We start from the raw sequence: 20,398 nt of genomic DNA, 5'->3' as shown, positions 1-20,398 counted from the left end.
TTACGTGAAATATGTAAGGTGTGGAACTGAGAAAATTGGTTGTATATCCGAAGTGATTATTTCTGCCGTAACCGGTAATTCGCCTCCAAGCGTTATTTAGCCGTCAACACGTCACTTCAAAATAACCAATTCCCACCAGGCCACTAACATACCGATTGACTAATCAGAGCAGTTCACGGTAAAATAAAAATAACGCTTTGCGAGTTGCCGGTTACGGGAATAATAACCGCTGCGTAGTCTATTGAATCGTAGCAGCTAATTAGGGCAAAAAAATAATACCGCTACACGATTAAAGTTTACTCACCAGTAATAAAATGTCGGCTGCAAATGTAAATGTGCTTTGATTTAGGTTCCCACAGGCGAGTACAGTCCACGGAACTGTCTTCTTTTACTGTTCCTTGATTAATTGCTTTCAGCCATTTGTTTCTTTTCTTCTCACGAGGAAGAATAAGAACTTCAAATGCGGCTCCGAACTCTTTCTTGTGTGACAACCCGCAACACAGCAACTTTTAGTCATTCCGACAGAAAAAAGACCGCAAATAAGACGAAAGTTCAATGCGTTTGTATTACAATGCACGATAGAGTAACTACTTGTGACTCGTCTTTTGCCCCATTTTCAATATGGCGACGCTTTGTTGTGGCTGGTGACGTCATTAAGTCCCCGGATGTCCGACTTCCTCTAATGTGGAAGCCCGTCGACATCTTTACTGCATTTATCTTCGGCTTGCTCGTAAGGGTCAACATTGTTCACATCCTTAAGTTGGATCACATATCTGTTCTTCGCCTTTGTAAGGAGTTTGTCTCTTTATCGAACTGGCTAGTTCAAATTTATGTCCCGCGAGCCAGACCTGCTTCCAATATGGCTGCCTTGTTGTCAAATCTCATGTGATCCCCATTCGTGACATAAACGCTCGCGCCTAATAGCGCACGTACCTCTTATGACTACAGGCCAGGGGTCTGCAAACTACCGACCGCGGGCCGGACACGGCCCGCCTCGACATTTGGTTCGGCCCACTGAACAAAAAAAAATGTTTTTCAATAGTGTTATTTATTTCCTGGCTTTTTTTCTGTGAAGAACCCAGAGAGTGTTATTTGGTTATTATCTATTTAATTAATGGTGCTATACTATATTATATTATATTGTATTATATATATGTATATATATATATTTATATATATATATATATATATATATATATATATATATATATATATATATATATATATATATATATATATATATATATATATATATATATATATATATATATATATATATATATATATATATATTTTTTTTTTTTTTTTTGGTTTACTTTTGTTCCGTGAAGAATCCAGAAAGGATTATTTGATTGTGGCTTTCTGAAGAACAATTTTTACATTTAGGCACTCCTGCAATCGTCAAACTTTTCTTTTACATCACTTTTCTGTTACAAACTGACCCTGGCCCCTCATCAGAGAAGGGAAACGTTATGTGGCCCTCACAGGAAAAAGTTTGGGGACCCCAGCTCCAGGCTGTTTGTCCCTGCTCATTCAATTAGACAATGCTTTCCAAAGCTTGCTAACGTTTCTGTGTTTGCTACACCTGAATGCTAGCCTTGTCCCCATCCCCCACTGTCAGCCAGCAAGAATGCTGCTTCCATTTTGAGGGCGGCAAACGCTTTTGAGGGTGACGGAAGGAGTAGGGGGACGAGGCTACCTGAATGCACCCCCTGCATAGATGCGATGGAAGTGATTGTGATTATTTGAGGGTTAGAGTCATGTGTCATGGTAAGCCAATCAGAGCCGGTGTTTTCACACACAAGCCCGAACAGTGCGTGCAGCAAACACACACACGCAAAACAGATGCAGAGGGATATGATGGCAGAGCATTCAGTGGAAAATTTGTCCTTTACGAGCTGGAGATATAAACACTATTTCAAGTTGGTCGAATTTAAAGGAAAGAACGTGCATGCAAAGTGTAATTTATGTCCCGGGGCAAAGGTTTTGTCGACATATGTGTTAAGCAATTCAAATTTCTTTATTTTTGTTGCACTTCAAGTGTAGGATAAATCTGTTGCGGTGAGGTGCAATAAATATTACAAGGTTCTATAACACAACTACCTGTCTGTTCTGTTCTATTTAACCGACTCAAATACTGCTGAGAAAATTTCAAATTCTTTGACATACAACTTCTTTTTAAAGTAACGGAAAGTTATTTTCCCTGGTAACTAGTTACTTTTACTATGGAGTAATTCAGTTACTAACTCAGTTACTTTTTGGGAGAAGTAGTGAGTAACTATAACCAATTACTTAGTAACGTGCCCAACACTGTCCGTAACTCTGGCAGGGCTCTTTAGACTCGTTTTTTCTCCTAACTAGGGTAACCTGGTTATATCATTTCTAAAGTTTTCAATGTGCTCATATTTTAGGTTTTATTGTTTTATTTGTTGTATTGACTTTTAGCGCGACATGCCCCCCACCACCCTCCTCAGTTTAATTGTATACTACTCGATTGAACTGATGATCATAAACTATAGTTTGCTAGTTTTTTGTAGAGGGCTATATTAATAAATTTGATTTGGATTTGAACACTGACAGATGAGCATATATTGCAGCGTCTACAAGGACAACACCAACTTCGTGAAAATACACGGTCAGCAGGAAAAAAAAATACATTATTTCAATTATTCATAACAGCACTTGCCACTCTAAATGCTAATGGTAGCGTGAATGCTGTGATAATCCTAGGAGTCACATTTAGTGTGTAATGAACACTCAGCACAAAGCAACATCACATATTCTCTCTTGACAGGACAGAAAAACAAATCTTACCGTGTGTTTCAAAACAATCAAGCCTGGAGCATGCCTAGCTTGAACAGCCGAGAGTTAGAGTGAGGGAGAGGAATAGTGAGTGGGACTTCTCAAACACTGCTACCATGCAGGCTGACGTACTAAGCGTAGAATTAGAAAATGTAACGCATTGTGAACATATGACAGAACCTGTTTCTTTTTTCCCGTCAAACGAAAACTGACATTGGTCTCGTTCTGTGTTAGTCTACCAAGACCTGTTTTTAGCTCGTCATTGTCATGAAAAAATTGTTCTCTATGAAGTATTTTCATTGCTGATATGGTTGATGAAAACAACAACGGCTGGCCGAACTTTTCCCTAATGGGAAACAGTGTTGTTACGAGGCAAATTTATGCTGGAAGGAAGTGCTGCTGGCAGGACTTAGCTAACTTGGCAGAATGCAAAATGCATGGGTGTTTCGATCACAAGCGAAAAAACAAAGAGAAGAACTACTTTGCCATTTCTAAAACAGCTAATCCTCAATGTTTTTTGATTGTGGAAAATAAAGCCATAACAACTGGTGGATGGAAGGATAGCCCTGTAACAATTCGTAATATGAAACCCAGCTTTATAATTAAACGGGGGGCTTCTTTTGGCAAACACAAGACTAGGCAAGCACGTTTCCATATTGCACGGAACACATATATTTTTTCAGCTGACCAGCTGAGGTACATTTGAAGCAAAGCAATAGCTATAGCACTCTTACATTCTCAAAGGTGACCTCATGCTTTTTAAGCTCCTCAGGGTTGGCCTTCAAAAACTTATTTGCGTCCTGATAGACATGAAAAATTCTGAAGACAAAACCAAACAAAAAGAGTTGGAAATGTGTCTCTAGAATCTAGGCGAGACCAGGGACAACTGCTAACATTTTTGACATTTCTGTCTATAACAGCTCTTTTGACCAAGTGGAAGATGATGGGGGGGGGGGGGGGGGGTTAGCTACTGACATTTGTTTTTGTTACTGCACTTTCCTGTACAACGTAGTTTTTTTTGGGTGTAGCTTGTGTAACAGAGGAGTATCTTCTGATTATTCTAAATATTTCAGATGTTAGCTTTATATTCTGCAGACCCACATTTCTTTCGAACTTTGAACAAAAACCAAAAAAGGCTCTGAATGGCTTTAATCTGTTACCAACCCGGGCTATTGGTTCAATTACATACCTGTCAAGTTGTACGGTTTCAGCGTAATTTGTACAATTTAAATTTGTACTCGGTACATTCAAAATCTGTTTTTCGTGCATTACGGGGTTTTTTTTCTCCGTTCGGATTTTGTCACGGTTTCGGCAACGAGACAATGTGCTTTACTATGCAAGATTACGTTGGTTAAATGATATGAGAAAAGTCAGACGGAGAGAGAAGAGCGGGAGTGGGAAAGAAGGAGTTGTGACGCTGTTGCAAACGCGATGCTAGGCTAGGTGGCTCCAATTGTGCCTGACTGGAGCCAACAGCCTACAAACTACACCCACATGATGCTACGCTAGATATCACATGTATATGAACTAGATGCGAAATGATACACTTGCCGGCGTTGTTAAACAGCCGCCATCTTAAAGCAGTAGTACACTTCTCAGAAAGGCTCTGTTGTAGTGAACCTTCCTCGCGAACCTAAGTAACTTTTTATCTAAAATACTCCTAAATCAGCAAAATCTTGACTTGAATCTATCTTTAAATGATGAAACAGTTTTAAAACTTTCACATGTCGAAAGTAGACAGAAGGGAAGTAATGCAAAAACGGGAGCAATTTTAAGAACTTTATTCACAACATTAAATGACTTCCAAACATAGCAAAGGTTACTATGTTTTTTTTTTTTTTTAATGAAGAAAAAAAAAACTATACCGTAATTTCCGGACAATTGAGCGGCCCTGATTACAAGCCTTACCCAGTACATTTTTAAAGGAAAAACCATTTTGTGCATACATAAGACTCCCCTGTTTATAAGCCGTGTGTGCCCACATAGTAGCATGAGATATTTATAAAGAACTACACAGAGTCGTACTTTAACGAATCATGTTATATTGTAGCGCGTGACTTACGGGAGTAAGGGAGGTGCGGAAGAGCAAGAGACGTGCCTTCCTGTTGTTGTTGTGGGATGTGTGCATCGGCTGCTACAGACAGCAGTCGTATGTTCCACGAGTTTCCAAAATAAAGAATTGCAACCTAACTAAGCGGGTGATTCTTTGTCAACGATACAATACCTGAACTTTTCTTTCCAAGCAGCGCCAGCAACATGGCACTTAGCTGACTCCTCAAGCTCACTCCTAAACGTGTCGTCGTCTTCGTCGCCCAGCAGACCGGCTTTTCGAAACCCGTTTGTGATGGTGTTTTTTTTTTATACTGCTCAACGCTCTCAGACTTGTGCAAAAGTTGCTCGTTGTGTGCGGCCAGTTTTGGTGAACAATCTCTCGCCAATGGTCATCCAAGCCTTCAATTCAACTCAACTCAGCATGTCATATCCATTTCTTGTAGCATTCCCCATGATGCGGTTCTGCTAGCTTTAGTATTGCACAAAGATGAGGGTCTGCTACTTTTATTTGTGGACGAAGCACAAAGGTAAAATATGGGTAAGATTGCAAACGTCTTCTTTTGACACATATATTCCACGAGTCTTACGCTTACATTCTACCCTCGAGCGCTCCTGGCGGTCATTAGAAAAATAAATTGATTAATTAAAATAAAAACAATTAAACAAATTGGCCGCATCATTGCATACGCCGCAGGATTCAAAATGAGGGAAAAAAGTAGCGGCTTGTCGTCCGGAAATTACGGTAATTACTAGTTTCTATAATTACTCTTACATTCAGGTAACTGAGTTACTAACTCAATTATTTTGGGGGGAAAAGTAATTTGTAACTCTAATTAATTACTTTTTTTTTTTGTTTTAAGATTAACAACACTGGTCATTAAGATGTAGTCTGCAGAATAAAAAGCTATGCTGTGACGAAAGCGAAGATTTTATTCTGCTAATTTGTTGCCGAACACAATTTGCCTGCAACTTTTGCTGATCACTTCTCAGAATTAGCAAAAGAAATGTTCCCTGACTCAAAGATTGCATCGGTAAGTTAATTTTATGAATTGACCTTTTTAATTCATAATTGGAACGAACTACCTTCAAGTCAAACTGAATTGCGAGATGAAGTGCAGCCAGCAAAAGACATGATAGAAATTGCCAAAAGTGCTAGATACAATTATAACAAAAGGCACTATTAAATATTAGTAATCATGACGTAGCTGAAGAGATTGATTGTTCTTTGATTGCACCAGGTTATATGTGACATGAACAATAAATTCATATGATTTAAAAAAATATATTTTTGTTTCATATTGCACGCTATATACAACGTTGTAAGATTAGTCACCAATTTTTAAGGGCATACATCACTATTTGTAAGATTGCCAACGGCCTCAGGTTGACAGGTATGCAATTATAACATTTTGCTCTGTGTAGGCCTATTTGAGATTTAGCAATACTTTTACTGTTTGTTTTGCTCAGGTATTTTTCATGCCATCTATTGTCAGACACTTTATTGTTAGTAGTTTGTATCGTGTCAGCAATTTACAATGTAAATGTTATCACTGTCCCTGGTCTCTTTATTGCATTATCCATTTAGAGTCTAGGTACCTGCAAACATGTTTAGAACCAGGAAACTTACAGTGAGTTTTGAAAGTCACATTTTTCCGCACAGCAGTAACGTTCATATGCCCCACGCAATGTGGCGGCTGATGGCAACCGATGTTTTTGAAATGTTGCTGTAAAAAAAAAACAGAGAAAAAACATTTACAGATTATCATAGAACACTATAATAAATATCAAAACACTCACAATTTAACTGAGAGGGTCTAAGAATTTAATGCTGTTGATTGTAATTTTAAATTTGTGTCACAGAGAAAGAACACATTGTAGAAGTGACCATGTGAAAGAAAGTATAAAGTATGCAAATTGTTAAGACTTCTGGTAATTGACAAAATAATGAGTGAATCCATATTGTGGCATCAATTACACCCACACACATACACATTGAAAGACATGAGCACAAACGGATTTGAAAATGGGTATGACTAACATCATGAGAAAGGGCAGGCAATCTGGCATACTGGGATTTCATTAGTTTATTTTATTTTATTTTTTAAACAATATTTTTATTGATTATACACATTTTATAGCAACATACAACACAGAACAAAAAATAAACAAAAACAAAACCGTCCACAAGTCAAGTAGTTTCACAATTTATTATGCCACAGGTAGTTGTACACCCCATTTGTCAATAAAGTCCAATAAAGGTTTCCATATTTGCTCAAAATCATCTGCCTTTCCTCTCACTACATAGGTTAGTTTTTCCAGCATAACACAGTTTATCATTTCCTTAATCCAGTGATTTATTGAAGGTGTGTCCATTTTCTTCCAAAATAACGCAACGAGCCTCCTGGCCTGTAGCAGTCCAAAATCAAAGTCTGGGTTTTTTTGCAGGTCACAGAGTCCCTTGGGTAAATGCCCAGTATAAACAATTTTGCATTATACGGTACGTCAATCCCAGCAATATATGACATAATACGTGCCACTTCTATCCAATATCTTTGCAATTTAGGGCAGTCCCAAACACAATGTAAAAGAGTTCCTCGTCCTTCTAAACATTTAATGCAGGTGTCTGGAATATCAGGGGACCAGCTGTTTAACTTTACAGGTGTAATGTATACTCTCATCAGCCATTTATATTGCAATAACCTCATTCTTCTGTTAATAGTTTGTTTTTGGGCTTTTAAACATGCCCTGTTCCATTCTTCCTCTGTTATTGCCTCCCCAAGTTCAGATTTCCATGCTTCCAGTCTATCAGTTGCGTTTTCACCATCACTCTTTACCAAAACCGAGTAGAATAGGGAAAGTAAGCCCTTCTCATGATGTGAGAGTGTCAGATTTTCTAAGATAGACAGTGGTGGTTCCGATTCAACCTGTTTGTATTTTGAAATAATAAAATGTTTTGCCTGCAAATATTTAAAAAAATGTTTTTTTGGGATATGAAATCTGTTAGAGAGCTCTTCAAATGTAAGTAAAACATTGTTCGAGTATAGATCTGAAACTTTTCCAACCCCCTTCTCTGCCCATATTTTGAAACCACCATCATCCCTTCCTGGTACAAAATTGGAATTACCCCACAGAGGACTATAGCGCGAAATTTGAGGAACATCCTTAACGTGTTGATGTGTCTTATACCAAATGTCAATACAATTTTTGACAAATGGGTTTCTTGTTTTCTTTTTTAAAACGTTGAGGTCTGCAGAGTACAAATAAAGTCTTAAGGGTAGGCATTGTACCGATGCCTGCTCTATAGCCAACCAAGATGGACGTGTCTCATCTGCAAAATAAAATGCCATTGAACGTAAATGAGCAGCCCAATAATACCATTTTAAATTTGGAAAACTTTGTCCCCCTCGTTCATATGGAAGGTATAAAAGTTTAAGACGCAACCTAGCTTTTTTTGCGTTCCAAATAAAAGTGTTGAAAAGTTTATTTACTGTACTAAAGAACACATCTGGCAGAGGTAGCGGAATTGACTGAAATAGATATAAGAATTTAGGTAATATATTCATTTTTATCAAATTGATTCGTCCAGTTATGGATACAGGAAGTACCATCCAACGGTCAAGCGTTTGTTTCACGTTATCAACTAAGGGGTCATAATTCAAAGGAACAATTGTCGTAATTGAAGGTGTTATCTTAATTCCAAGATAAGTAAATCCTTCTTTAGCATTGATAAATGGAGTTCTTATGGTTGGGTTTGAACGCTCGTCATTATTCAAAAATAGTAAAGATGATTTTGTATAGTTGATACAGTAGCCAGCAAACTGTCCAAATACGTCAATATACCTGTACTTAATTAGGCTTGGGATACTTTTGCGTAGATTCGTTAGGAAAAGAATAACATCATCAGCATATAATGATATTTTATGTTCCAGTCCGCCTAAGCGGACACCAGCAATATCGTTATCTGTTCTAACTGCTATCGCTAATGGCTCTATGGCAAGTATAAACAGCATAGGCGACAGGGGACATCCCTGGCGAGTTGATCGCTCAAGGGTTATTGGTTTTGAGGCGATACCGTTTGTCAAAGTACTGGACAATGGAGTATTGTACAGTATCTTAACCCATTTAAGAAAATTATTTCCAAACCCATATTTAGGCAGACATGCAAATAAATACGGCCATTCAATCCTATCAAAAGCTTGTTTGGCATCCAATGACAACAGTGGGGATTTCATTAGTTTAAACAGTTATGCAGGATTGATCAAATGTTGGCCCCTCATCTCGAGTGGCTTGATGGGGCTAAATGCTAAGTCTCGCTACATTTCCACCACTGACATATGTAAACAATGTGATCTGATTGGCAGGTGTTGTTTATGGCAGACAGTCCTCCATGCTTATGACCGATGCTTTGAGACGAGGAGACTTCCATCGATCGAATTTGCTCTTCGCCAGAATGGTGAGAATTGAACACATTTTACTCGCCACACGTCAATTCAAATTGGCAAATGACGTGCCGTATAGTTAGCGCAAACCCTGACCTCAACCGTACAATGTCACACAGTACGGTCCCTAAGACTGAATGTCAAAATCTGTTGGATAATATGAGGCGGGCTGTCCATGCTCTGCAACAATCAAAGAAGCTGAATGAAGTGGCTGGGGAGAGGGAAGTCTGGGCTTCCTGGCTAAAGCTTCTGCCTCCGCGACCTGACCCCGGACTAAGCGTTAGATGATAGATTCCAGAACCAACTAATGTCGTAAATAGAGATACCACTGTAGGTCCAGCTGTAGCCCGGATTACTCGCCTTCCAGGCCCCACATTGCCTCCCGCGCCCCTCATTCCACGCCCCTCTGTCGGTGAAAAAGGTTCCCGACCCCTGATCTAGAAGCTGTTATTTTGGCAATAGGAAGATATACTGTAAATACATGGCGGAAAACACAGACAAGCCTGAAAAAGCAGTTTCTGCTCTTGCACTCTTTTTTAAAAGAAACTGCTGTATTTTAAGCCAAAACAACTGTTGTGTTTGATAGAACAATATATCTATATGCCACTATAGCAGATTCATGGCGCATTAAGCCCCCGAACTATTTTTAATTTGTCCATTTCACCCTGAAAGCCCGTTTACAGACGTTGCGCAACCTCTTTAGTTTCAACCCAGCCATTAAAAAAAGTAATTATATTTATTATTCAAAATGTTTTTAGCTCACTCATCATTAAGAGATGTCTAATATTTCAATTAAAAAAAGCGTATTTAAAAAAGTATTCACTCACGTATTTTAAACTTTTAAACAAATTACATCACAATGAAAAAAATGGTGTCTGTAAATAAGTCACAGATATCTACCTCATAACTATGGCTTAATTGTATTTTTTTTTTTGTTACTGTTACATTTTCCCCAATATGTTAGATAAATAATCGATCCAAATAAGGAAAAAAAAAAAAACGTTTCAAATGGTAAATTTATAAAAAAGAAAGTCTCGGCCACTCCATGATGTCTGCCATTTCTGCATTGCAACCCTTGTTATATTGCCATGTTTCACCCATGAAAACCCCAAAAAATCCAGCTGTGGCCATTTACAGTTGTGTCTTGACACTTAATGATACATGCTACATGGAGTTTTGGTGATATATGCTACATGGAGTTTTTGAACGAAACAAGGTAAGTATTCGGTAATATCTTGTTAAAATCATGGCATCTTTAATTATGCTCTCTCATGCTTTCACCTCCAGATAGGGTTTTGCTGTTTAATTAGTTTTTTATAATTCTTTTTAATTCTTTTTTTTTATTTATTTAAAATTCAAAATTTTTCCTCCCCCCCTAAAATTGAGATTTTTAGCTTTCCGATGATGTATCACAGGTGCATATCAAACAATTTTGAAATTTGGCCAAATTGTAGGTCTCAGAGCGAACTTCAAGTCACCTGAGTGTTTTCCGCCATATATTCAATTTTGCTGTTGATGTGTCCACATTTTTGCACATTACACATCTTCCTATATTCCAATCAACTTGTTTCCCACTGTTTTTGGATATATCAAAATGAAATAGACCCAATGACCTGATGATCTAAAAATGAATATAATAGAAATTGTCAAGGGTTCCTAAACTTTTTCCCCTACATTCAACAGATTGTGGCGCACTGCCACACCAAAATAAAAGCTGCCATGCCAGGCAAATGAGATGTATCTTGTTGTATTATTATTGTTTAAAACTTTTTTTAAGGCCGTTTCAAACTAGCAGCAGCCGAGTGTGAGAAGTTCAGCGGAAACCTATTCATTGTGTATTGTAATGTTCGTAACTATACAGGGCCCCCTTAAGAGACGATCGGACTGGGGAGCGAGATAGCGAGAGATAGCGGTTGCATGTCGTGGCAGCCCGCTGTTATTTTGTTATTGGTTTTCTTTATTATTGTTACCACAACTAAGTGGGTAAGCCAATACAGACTTCTCTCCTTCTTCCCCATATCCGGGGCATTACAATAGTTTTGATCGGACTTTTCGGTGAAAGTGAGCGGTGGAGTGCCGTCTTGGACTTGTCTTCAGACTTTTTTGGCTGAAGGATATACACAATTACGGCTGATGAAACTTTGATAAATGTGCTTTTTTTTCTCTCTGCTCTGGGACACTCGAAAAATGACTCGTACCTCCCCTTGCTAAGTTAATGGTACCTCGATGTGCTTTTGTGTGGACATTTAGTTCACGAACAATGAAAAAAACTATTCACCTTCTCACTGAATCTATTAAAACTCTTTACACGGCTATTCCACGGAATAGGTTTACAACGCTCTTGTCGCGATGTCAGGATATTCCAGAATGACTTTAATCCAGAACCTCGGTAGAGTTGTTGTCTCAAATGTACGTTTAATAAGGTCTCCGTCATTTGCGATCTCTCTGTTTATTCACAAATGGGTCACGAATCACCTTCTTCGCAGTTCGTGGGTCTTCGAGGTTGTAAGCTCGTCAGGTGCCCTTTTCGCCGTAAAAATATCCTTTTCGCAGTAAAAATATTTCCAAAGACGTCTGTTTTCCTGTTATCTTCGCTCGTGTGGGGGCTAATTATTTCCGGGAACAAATGTGCTGCGCCGCGGCCTAGTAATACGCTATTATCAAGGACAAGCGCACATAGATATATTATATACACAAACAAGATGTACTGCTAGCAGTCCAATCAATGGACTTCTATGACAACATTGTAATCTATCCCGTAGTATTATATCTAGAGTAGACAAAGATATTGGTGTGTTAAGCAGGTGCACAGGGTTAATTCGGCCAGAATGCGGTCAATATTAAATTATTTTTTCTTTGCGGCCCGGTCGCAAATGCGTCACGGACCGGTACCGGTCCACGGCCCGGCAGATGGGGACCCCTGCTCTATAGACCCTACTCACGGACGTCACAGAATGACCTGTTGCTTTATCCGGCCGCCATGTTGTCCGTTTCTGTTTAGCCCTATTCTTAATGGTTTCAATTAGTCGTTCAGTTTATAGAACAATTCATGGAAGCCCCGACGCTGTAAACTCATTGGATGCGTTGCATAAAAGGCGTTATGTGGAAAAGCTTCAGTCTATCCATTCGCCAGATCCATATTTGATGCCTAAATCGATATTTTTCGACCCGCTGTCTTCGCCCTCTCTGCCTGACATCTGCTACCCTGATATCTACATCTATCTTTTCCACAGAAACTCGGCCTATTCTCACAAAACTTTGAAAAACATTAAGAGCAGCACTCTAAGCAACATTACCCTGTGTGATTTCTAAAATGGCGACAATATAAAAAAAAAAAAGTTGACTGCGATGGCCGACGCTTCAAGGATAGGTGGATATTGGACTATTTCTTCAATAAAACACGCAACAACTGTGTCTGCCTCATTTGAAAAGAGGCAGTCGCTGTTTTCAAAGAGTTCGATGTGACGCGATAATAACAAGACACGCTGACATGTACGACAACATTACAGGGAAGATGAAAGAGAAATTATAGCAACTTGAAGCTAGTTTCATTTCAGAGCAGCGGTATTTCGCAAGAGCCCGAGTGTCGAAAGAGAACGCCACAAAGACGAGACTGTTGAAATTATGAATTTAAAAAAATAATAAAGCAAATGTGACACACAGAAGGGCTTGCTTACATTTGTTTAAATATGTTATTCTATGTAAATCAGACAAGGTAGCCCCCCGCATTTTTACCACACCAAAACTGGCCCCCTTTGCAAAAGGTTTGGACACACCTGTTTAACTGATGATCCATAGATGAGGCCAGCTTCTTTCACTTGGTACCAGGTAAATATTATTCAAATGTAATGATGGTGGAAGAAATAAGCATCTTGAATTTGAAACTGTATGTTGTCGGCGATTAGCTGCAATGATCTTAATTGCGGTTGTCAGCCCAAAACCCTCTAAATATATATTAAATGCATCTTACCAGATATAAAATGACTACTACATAATCCGTGGTAATCGTTTGGAGCCCAGTTTTCTCGTCGAATTGCAGCAGTCCATCTCGCTCTCCTCTCCGGGTCTCTCGGAATACGGTAGAACTTCAAGTCTCTCCGTCTATCTTCTCTGTTATTGCAACCAACCGCCACACACGCCTTCACCATTTTGATTATTAATGTTAACGAGCAAAAAAACACGCCATAATAGGAGGAATTTACGTAGCGGTAATGCGTCAAAACGACGAGTAGACGGACAATATGGCGCGGAGGCGTCATGTGAGTAGGGTCTATAGGATCCACTGCAGGGAAAATAAAAATTTGTTCATGAAGGCTAATTATGGATTTCTAGCCAACTTAGTCATTTCAATAGTAGGCTAATATAGCTAGTATCGATACATACAGCCAGTGTTGCTATCATTATAAGGCTTATGCAAGACTCATACTGTATCAGTTTTTTTTTTTTTTGGTCAAATATTTTTAACATTTTGGGTTGCCAACCCTGAGTCACTACGAGATGTAAGTCGTACTATTGCTACGAGAAAAAAAGTCATATTGTTACGTAGGGTAACGTAGCTGTAATCAGCTACGCATTTTACATATATGTACCGTAGCTGAGAGCTACGACATTAGCCTAGCTAATGAAATATTTCAAATATATTTTTGTTATGGTTATTCTTGGGGGGAAAAAATAATGAAAAAAATATATATATTTTGCCGTACCACGACATGGTGAGGCTGTCCGACTCCGATGCAGCCCACCACCACAGCTTCAAAAAATCCTGGGGAAACACTGCAACTGCATCTAAATAAGACTACTTTTGAATCATTGCAACAGGCGACCTAGAGATTCACTCCTGCCTCTCCCATTTAAAATGGATTTAAAGTCAATGGCAACCAATGAGTTAAATGAGTAAATCATTATGGCATTTCAAAAAAGGAAAATATGACTTGATATTACTTACTCTCTTCTTCTATCTCATATAAAGCAACCATTCGGAAAGCCAACAAGAGCAACATTAGGGCTGTGCAGAAAACCTCGAAAAATATTGCAACCTGCATGGGCAAGAGAATGCATGTGTAATAATTAGTAACAGAGGAGCCCACCTGCGACAGCCAGTGCACACACTTCCTTGACAATAGTGACGGGACAAACCATTCAATTGAGGTAACGAATCCATTATGATTCATTCAGTAAAAACATTTGTTCAAACGAATCGTTCAATGAATCGTTCACCCCCTTTTCCCCCTCCAACTTAGTGAACGGGAAGGGGCGTTGCTGAACGAATCACCAAAGACCGCTTAGCAACGTAACTGAACGTGAAGTGACATCGCTTGATCCCTTCCCCTCTTGCACAGACTCCTCATTGAGCGCTCATTATAGATTCTGAATTGTCACAGTGACAGACGCTATTATTCTGGTTCCGCTCCCTCCCCCGCCGCTGCAATAGTGAGAGAAAAGTTCCTTCATTAGGTTAAGGGTGCAAGACCTCCACTCACACAATTTTTTCACTGTTTTGCACTTGAACCTGTTTTGACCAGAGCATGTATAAAACCCAAAGACGCCTATGACTATACATGCTGTTTATGTTGAATTATCAACTATAAAACTATTTATTCAATTTTTTTGGGTTTGAATGTTTATCCTAACATGTTGAATTAATATTATCAAGGTTAAATACGGTTAATTGAGCTTGTTAAAAGGACATCGATGTTACAAATTGTGACAAAATGTAGGAATTTTTCGTCTTATTGATTTATAATCGGTCAGTGAAAAAAACAACAGTTTGGACATGAAGTTCAAGGTGTCCTGAAAAAACGGACCAAACCAGGCCTTAGTGAACAATTCTTTCTTTGAAATATAAAGGCAACATCAAAGGCATGCGAAAATCAGATAAAATAGGCTCGGACCATGAAGGGTTAATAAATAAATTATCCCATCAGCCCCCCCATTGTCGTTCCCTCATCTTAGACAGCCAAATGTTGACGAGAGAGAATCGTTTTTTTACAACATGTCACATTTCCCGTGCCACAGGATGGACGGATGGACTCCACATTAATTTGTCAAATTTGCACCCTAACCAACACCCGACACGCTGTGACATGAAAAAAAAAAAAACACTCGGGGAAAAAAATTGACATCACAATACTGTTTCATTACAAATCATTATTACTTTGATCGAACTAAGTGGTCATTATTCCTTTGCGCAGACGAGATCAATTTTGCTGCAATGAAGTCTCCATAGCCCAGCTCAGTTTTAGTCGCTGACAGCTATCTCTCCCCCTTTCTGCAGAGACGTGTCAGCTTTCAGTTCTTGACTTGTTCACTGCGTGACTGGGAAGTCAAGTTATGTTGCAGAACGAATCATCAACAATCTCGGTCAGGACCGAACGAGTGAACGCATACCTGTCAAGTTGTATGGTTTCGCCTTAATTTGTACAAGTGAGCACTGATTTTTAAATGTGTGCGCCGTACGTTCAAAATCCGTACGTTTTTCGTGCATTACATTTTTTTTGTTCCTCCGGATTTTGTCACAGTTTCGGCAATGAGACAATGTGCGTTACGATGCGTTACTACATTGGTTGAATGGTGCGAGAAAGTCAGAGACACTAGCCACGTTTACATGCTGACTTTTATTCATACCGATTCAAATCATTCCGAATGGAAATTTCACATCAGCTGTTTACATGTCACTTCATCTATTCCGATCCAGCGTTTACATGTGTCTGCCTTTATTCCGAAAGGACGTTTGACAACTGCCGTCTGACATGCGCAGATTAATCAAAACAAAGCGTCACGTTGCAAAACATGGAGATCGATCGTCAGATCAGCTGCTGTTCTAACTTTTCGAGTGGAAACAAAACTTCAGAATGACACGCCGTTCATTTAAAAAGTTGTGTGGGTGCGCTGTGCGTGTGCTTGGAAGCCATGTTGCAGGTGACTAGGGATGGGAATTGATAGGATTTTTACGATTCCGATTCAATTATCGATATTGCTTAACGATTCGATTCTTTATCTATTCTCTTATCGATTCTAATTTGGGGGGGGGGGGACAAACATTTAGATTGGCATTGAGTTTGTTTAATCAGAAGTCACAACCTTAAAAACTCACAACAAGGTCAAAAGAGGCCCAAAGCCTCAATATTAACTGTGGCAAAAAGTGGCAAATGCACAAGAATGTTTAACATTTTACTGAAACATTTTTCTAATAGAAATAAAAAATATTGGTATATATTAGCATATAGGTAGTTGGTCTGCCGTTAGCAATATGTGTTAAACTTGTAGGGGTCCCCAAACTTTTTCCAGTGAGGGCTGCATAACTTTTCCCTTCTCTGAGGGTCCGGGGTCAGTTTGTAACAGAAAAAGTGTGACGATTGCAGGAGTGCCTGAATGTAAAACAATTATTGTTTTTCAGAAAGCCACAATCAAATAACCCTTTCTGGACATTTCGTGGAACAAAAGTAAATAAAATAAAAATAACAATATAATATAATAATAATTAATAATAATAGCACTATTAATCAAATAGATAATAACCAAATAACCCTCTCTGAGTTCTTCACAGAAAAAGGCCAGAAAATAAATAACACTATTGAGAAAAAAAAAGGAAAAAAAAAAGCTCTCTGGTATTGTTCAGGGGGCCAGACTGAATGTTGGGGCGGGCCGTAGTTTGGGGACCCCTGTTAAAGTATTATTTACCAGTACAGTATATTGAAGTGCATGCCTTTTAGTTTTTATGGTGCTTTCACGCTCAAGTGGGGGCGCCCTTGCGCTTCCTCACGTGAAGAAGAAAGCGTGAGAGAGTTAGTGAGAGAGGGAAGCACTGCTGCGACCCTATGTTCTTTGTTAATGCTTGTAAAATATCTACAGAGGCAACGCCTGTATGTATCATCTTTTGTGTTGTTGTTGTTGTTGTGTGTTTCCACTCGCGATCGGACACTTAAATCCAGTTGTGTAGTGGTTTGAAAGATGTGCTAATGCTAGCGAACGCATGCTAACTGTTTTGTTATTACAGCTAATCATCGCTGATTTACGTTGATGCAAACCTGTTTGTTACTGGGGACGAAATTATTTGTTTCATTTCTATTTTTAGTTTCACTCTTCAAGTGATGGTTGAATAAAGTCAGCAAATTATACCAACGTCTTCTGTATCGTCATTTCGGAGTTTAGCTAGCTGTATAGGTGTATCGGTGAGGACAGTGCTGTCTATTCCCTCCCGACAGTCTATTCCCTCCCGATGCAGTTATCTCTACCTTCCCTCCCGATGTAGTTATCTCCACCTTGCAATGATTGCAAGTCGTTTTGTTGTAATTTTTCCTCGTGAAGTGAAGACACACTTTCGATCGTTTGAATCTACGTGCTGTCATTGTTATGTTTACGGCTGCAATGCTCGTGCTAAACCATCGTAACCTTTCATTTTCACCCTCTTTCCTGGTGAAGTGTAGCCAAACTTTGGAGCGGGTGGTTCTTGGTGCCATGCTAGTTTGATGTGTTTGGACAACAAGACAGTCACGACGCAATATGCGTCTTCAGGACTCGTTAAAGGGATCATTAAGGGTATTTCATTATGATGTCGAGGCCTCGAAACACTCGGAACCGGTTCCGAATTGGAATCGGATTTCGATTCCCATCCCTACATGTGACGTTACTTACGTCACCAAGTGACGTCACCACGTCAGTACGGAGCATGTGCAGAAAGAACGCAACCAGACACCATTCTGCTTCCGTGTTTACATGATATAATTTGACTTCTAATCGGTTTGGGAAAAGGAATATTCCACCCCTGTGAATCGGAATGAAATTCCATTCGGTTTGGGCCTGTTCATTCCGAATGAGGTGTTTATATGGAACACATTTATTCGGTTTGAACAAATATTCCGATTGTAATTGGAATATTTGGCTCCATGTAAACGTGGCAAATGAGAAGAGTGTTGTGACGCTGTAGCAAACGCGATGCTAGGCTAAGTGGCTCCAATATTCATGGTACCCACTGGTTATTCAAAGTTTTATAAGAGCATTGAATTATTTTTTGTAACTGCCGTAAAACTAAAGTGTAAATAGCTGGTTGTAAAATGCGTTGCTCTGAAATGAAAACAATGGACAAAATTTTGATATAAAACCGTTTCATTGCAAATCAGCATTAAGATGATCATATTGAAATATCATTTTTGCACTGGTATTAATAAGTAATCCAGTTAGCTCCCCTGTTGTCCCCTAATCTAGATCAGGGGCGTTATCAAGGGGAGGCAGGGGTGGGCAGTGCCCTCCCAAAGAAAACTGGATGTAATACTAACGGCAATCTGGGCACTGCGTATGGTATTCCATTCATATAGTACTGATGTGTTCTAAGTTATAACCAGTGTTGTCAGTAACGCGTTACTAAGTAAGTTACTAAGTAACACATTACTGTAGTCTGATTACTTTCAGTAACGAGCAATCCAACGCGTTCATTTTTCCAACCCAGTAATCCGATTAAAGTTAGTTTCCTTAGTGTCTGTGCGCTACTATTTTGTTTTTGCCTCATAATGTACGTAGAATGAAGAATACTGTAGTCATGTACGAAGAGCATTTGAAAAGAAAATATTGCTCTTGAGTTTGGGAGTGACATCACATCTCACGTTTTCTCATCGGGGATTTTAAAAAAAACGGGTCACGTGTATTACCATGCTGTTTGAGGCTAAGAGCTGTCTGTCTGCCACGGCGGTCAACAACATAGCATTCTGACGAGGCAGCGAGGCTAACAGTAAAAGGCAGGATACATACTGCAAATGGATGCCTTTGCTCATGCGAAATACAGCCATTACTTCACATTTCTGTCCAGTAAAGATGACAAAAAATATCTCCGTGCGTTGCAAACTTTGCGCTGGCTGAAAAAGACTGTCGGCTGCTAAAAACTCTACATCAACAAGGAAGCACTTGGAATTACAGTACAACGCGACAAAACTCGAAACAACGCCTACAGGTACAAGACAGCCAGCACTTCTACAGTTTGTAACCAGCCTTTATGCACATTTTATTGTTAGTGTTTGTAACCATAGGCAGAGTTTTACTATTGTGGGCCTGGGGGCAAAGCATGGTGATGACTCTGAAACAAAAGTCAAAAGTTTGGGTACACGCCTCATCATTTTGCGTTTCATATATTTTCACAACTATTGTAAATCCTCTCTGAATACATCAAAACTAAGAAGGAACATGTGGAATGGCAAAAAAACTGAAATAAGTGAAAACAGGTTCTATATTCTACATTCTTCAAAGTATCCACCTTTGAGGTGTCGCCAAATTTTTGGCCAATACTGTATAAATACATATATATAAAACTGTTCAAGCTCAGTTGTTGTTGGTTGTGTTTGAAAGCTTAGGTTTACAGAAATTCTAAATATCCATCTTGCCTCCACAGGTGTAGTTTTGGCTTAGCAAAGCAAAATATCACATGATCTGCTCGAAAAATGATTATGACCCATTATTAAATACGTGGTAGGAATCTTGTTCATTTCATTATTATTATTTTTTTTTGTTCTATTGCTTTACAACTTTTATAGACTATTTTAACAGCTAAGTCTTTAATTATTTACATTTTTAAAAAAAAATTTTACATTTTTTTAAATAAATACATTAGGCTTTATCTTGGAGTCAGCTGGGGTTTATGTAGTCGTTGGAGTTGATTTGAACAAATTCCGTGCAGTTTGTCAGTTATTTTTTAGTTTCAGGGCTCCGGAGTGGCTAAGCAAGCGCGAGTCAATGGTGGTTGAAATACCCTAACTAACTTAAAGATTAAGCCTTATGTGACAAATTCAATTACATGTGATGACATTTTTTTGTTGTCATTTTTATGTTGAGGCAGCAAAAGGAGAAAAATACTGATGTTACTTTTAAAGTAACTTAGTTACTTTGATAATAAAGTAATAAGTAAAGTAACGAGATTACTTTTTTGAGGTGTAATCAGTAACGAGTAATTAAATTACTTTTTTAAGTAATCTGTGACAACACTGGTTATAACCTTTGCGTTGTTACCAGGCCCAGAGTGGGCAATCAGGAGAACCGGGACAGTTCCTGCTGGGCCGGCCTGACTTTTTGGCCGGTCGTAATATACGTTTTTAACGAAGCTGTCAGGTAAACTCGTTACT

At 38.9% G+C, this 20,398-nt stretch overlaps 1 protein-coding gene across 1 annotated transcript in view; it reads right to left on the bottom strand.

Moving 5' to 3' along the window:
* The window catches only part of LOC130912442 (phospholipid-transporting ATPase ABCA1-like), a 383,631-nt gene that overhangs the window by 356,742 nt on the left and 6,491 nt on the right, over positions 1-20,398 (bottom strand). Inside the window, exons 3-5 of the mRNA XM_057830543.1 lie at positions 14,239-14,329; positions 6,482-6,578; positions 3,537-3,621 (exon numbers count right to left, since the gene is read on the bottom strand). Coding sequence (XP_057686526.1) covers positions 3,537-3,621; positions 6,482-6,578; positions 14,239-14,329 — 273 coding nt within the window. The remainder of the gene's footprint in view (positions 1-3,536; positions 3,622-6,481; positions 6,579-14,238; positions 14,330-20,398) is intronic.

This window comes from Corythoichthys intestinalis, chromosome 1 (genome assembly GCF_030265065.1).
Source record: "Corythoichthys intestinalis isolate RoL2023-P3 chromosome 1, ASM3026506v1, whole genome shotgun sequence".
Classification (NCBI taxonomy): Eukaryota; Metazoa; Chordata; class Actinopteri; order Syngnathiformes; family Syngnathidae; genus Corythoichthys; species Corythoichthys intestinalis.
This window is presented reverse-complemented; position numbering and strand designations above follow the sequence as displayed.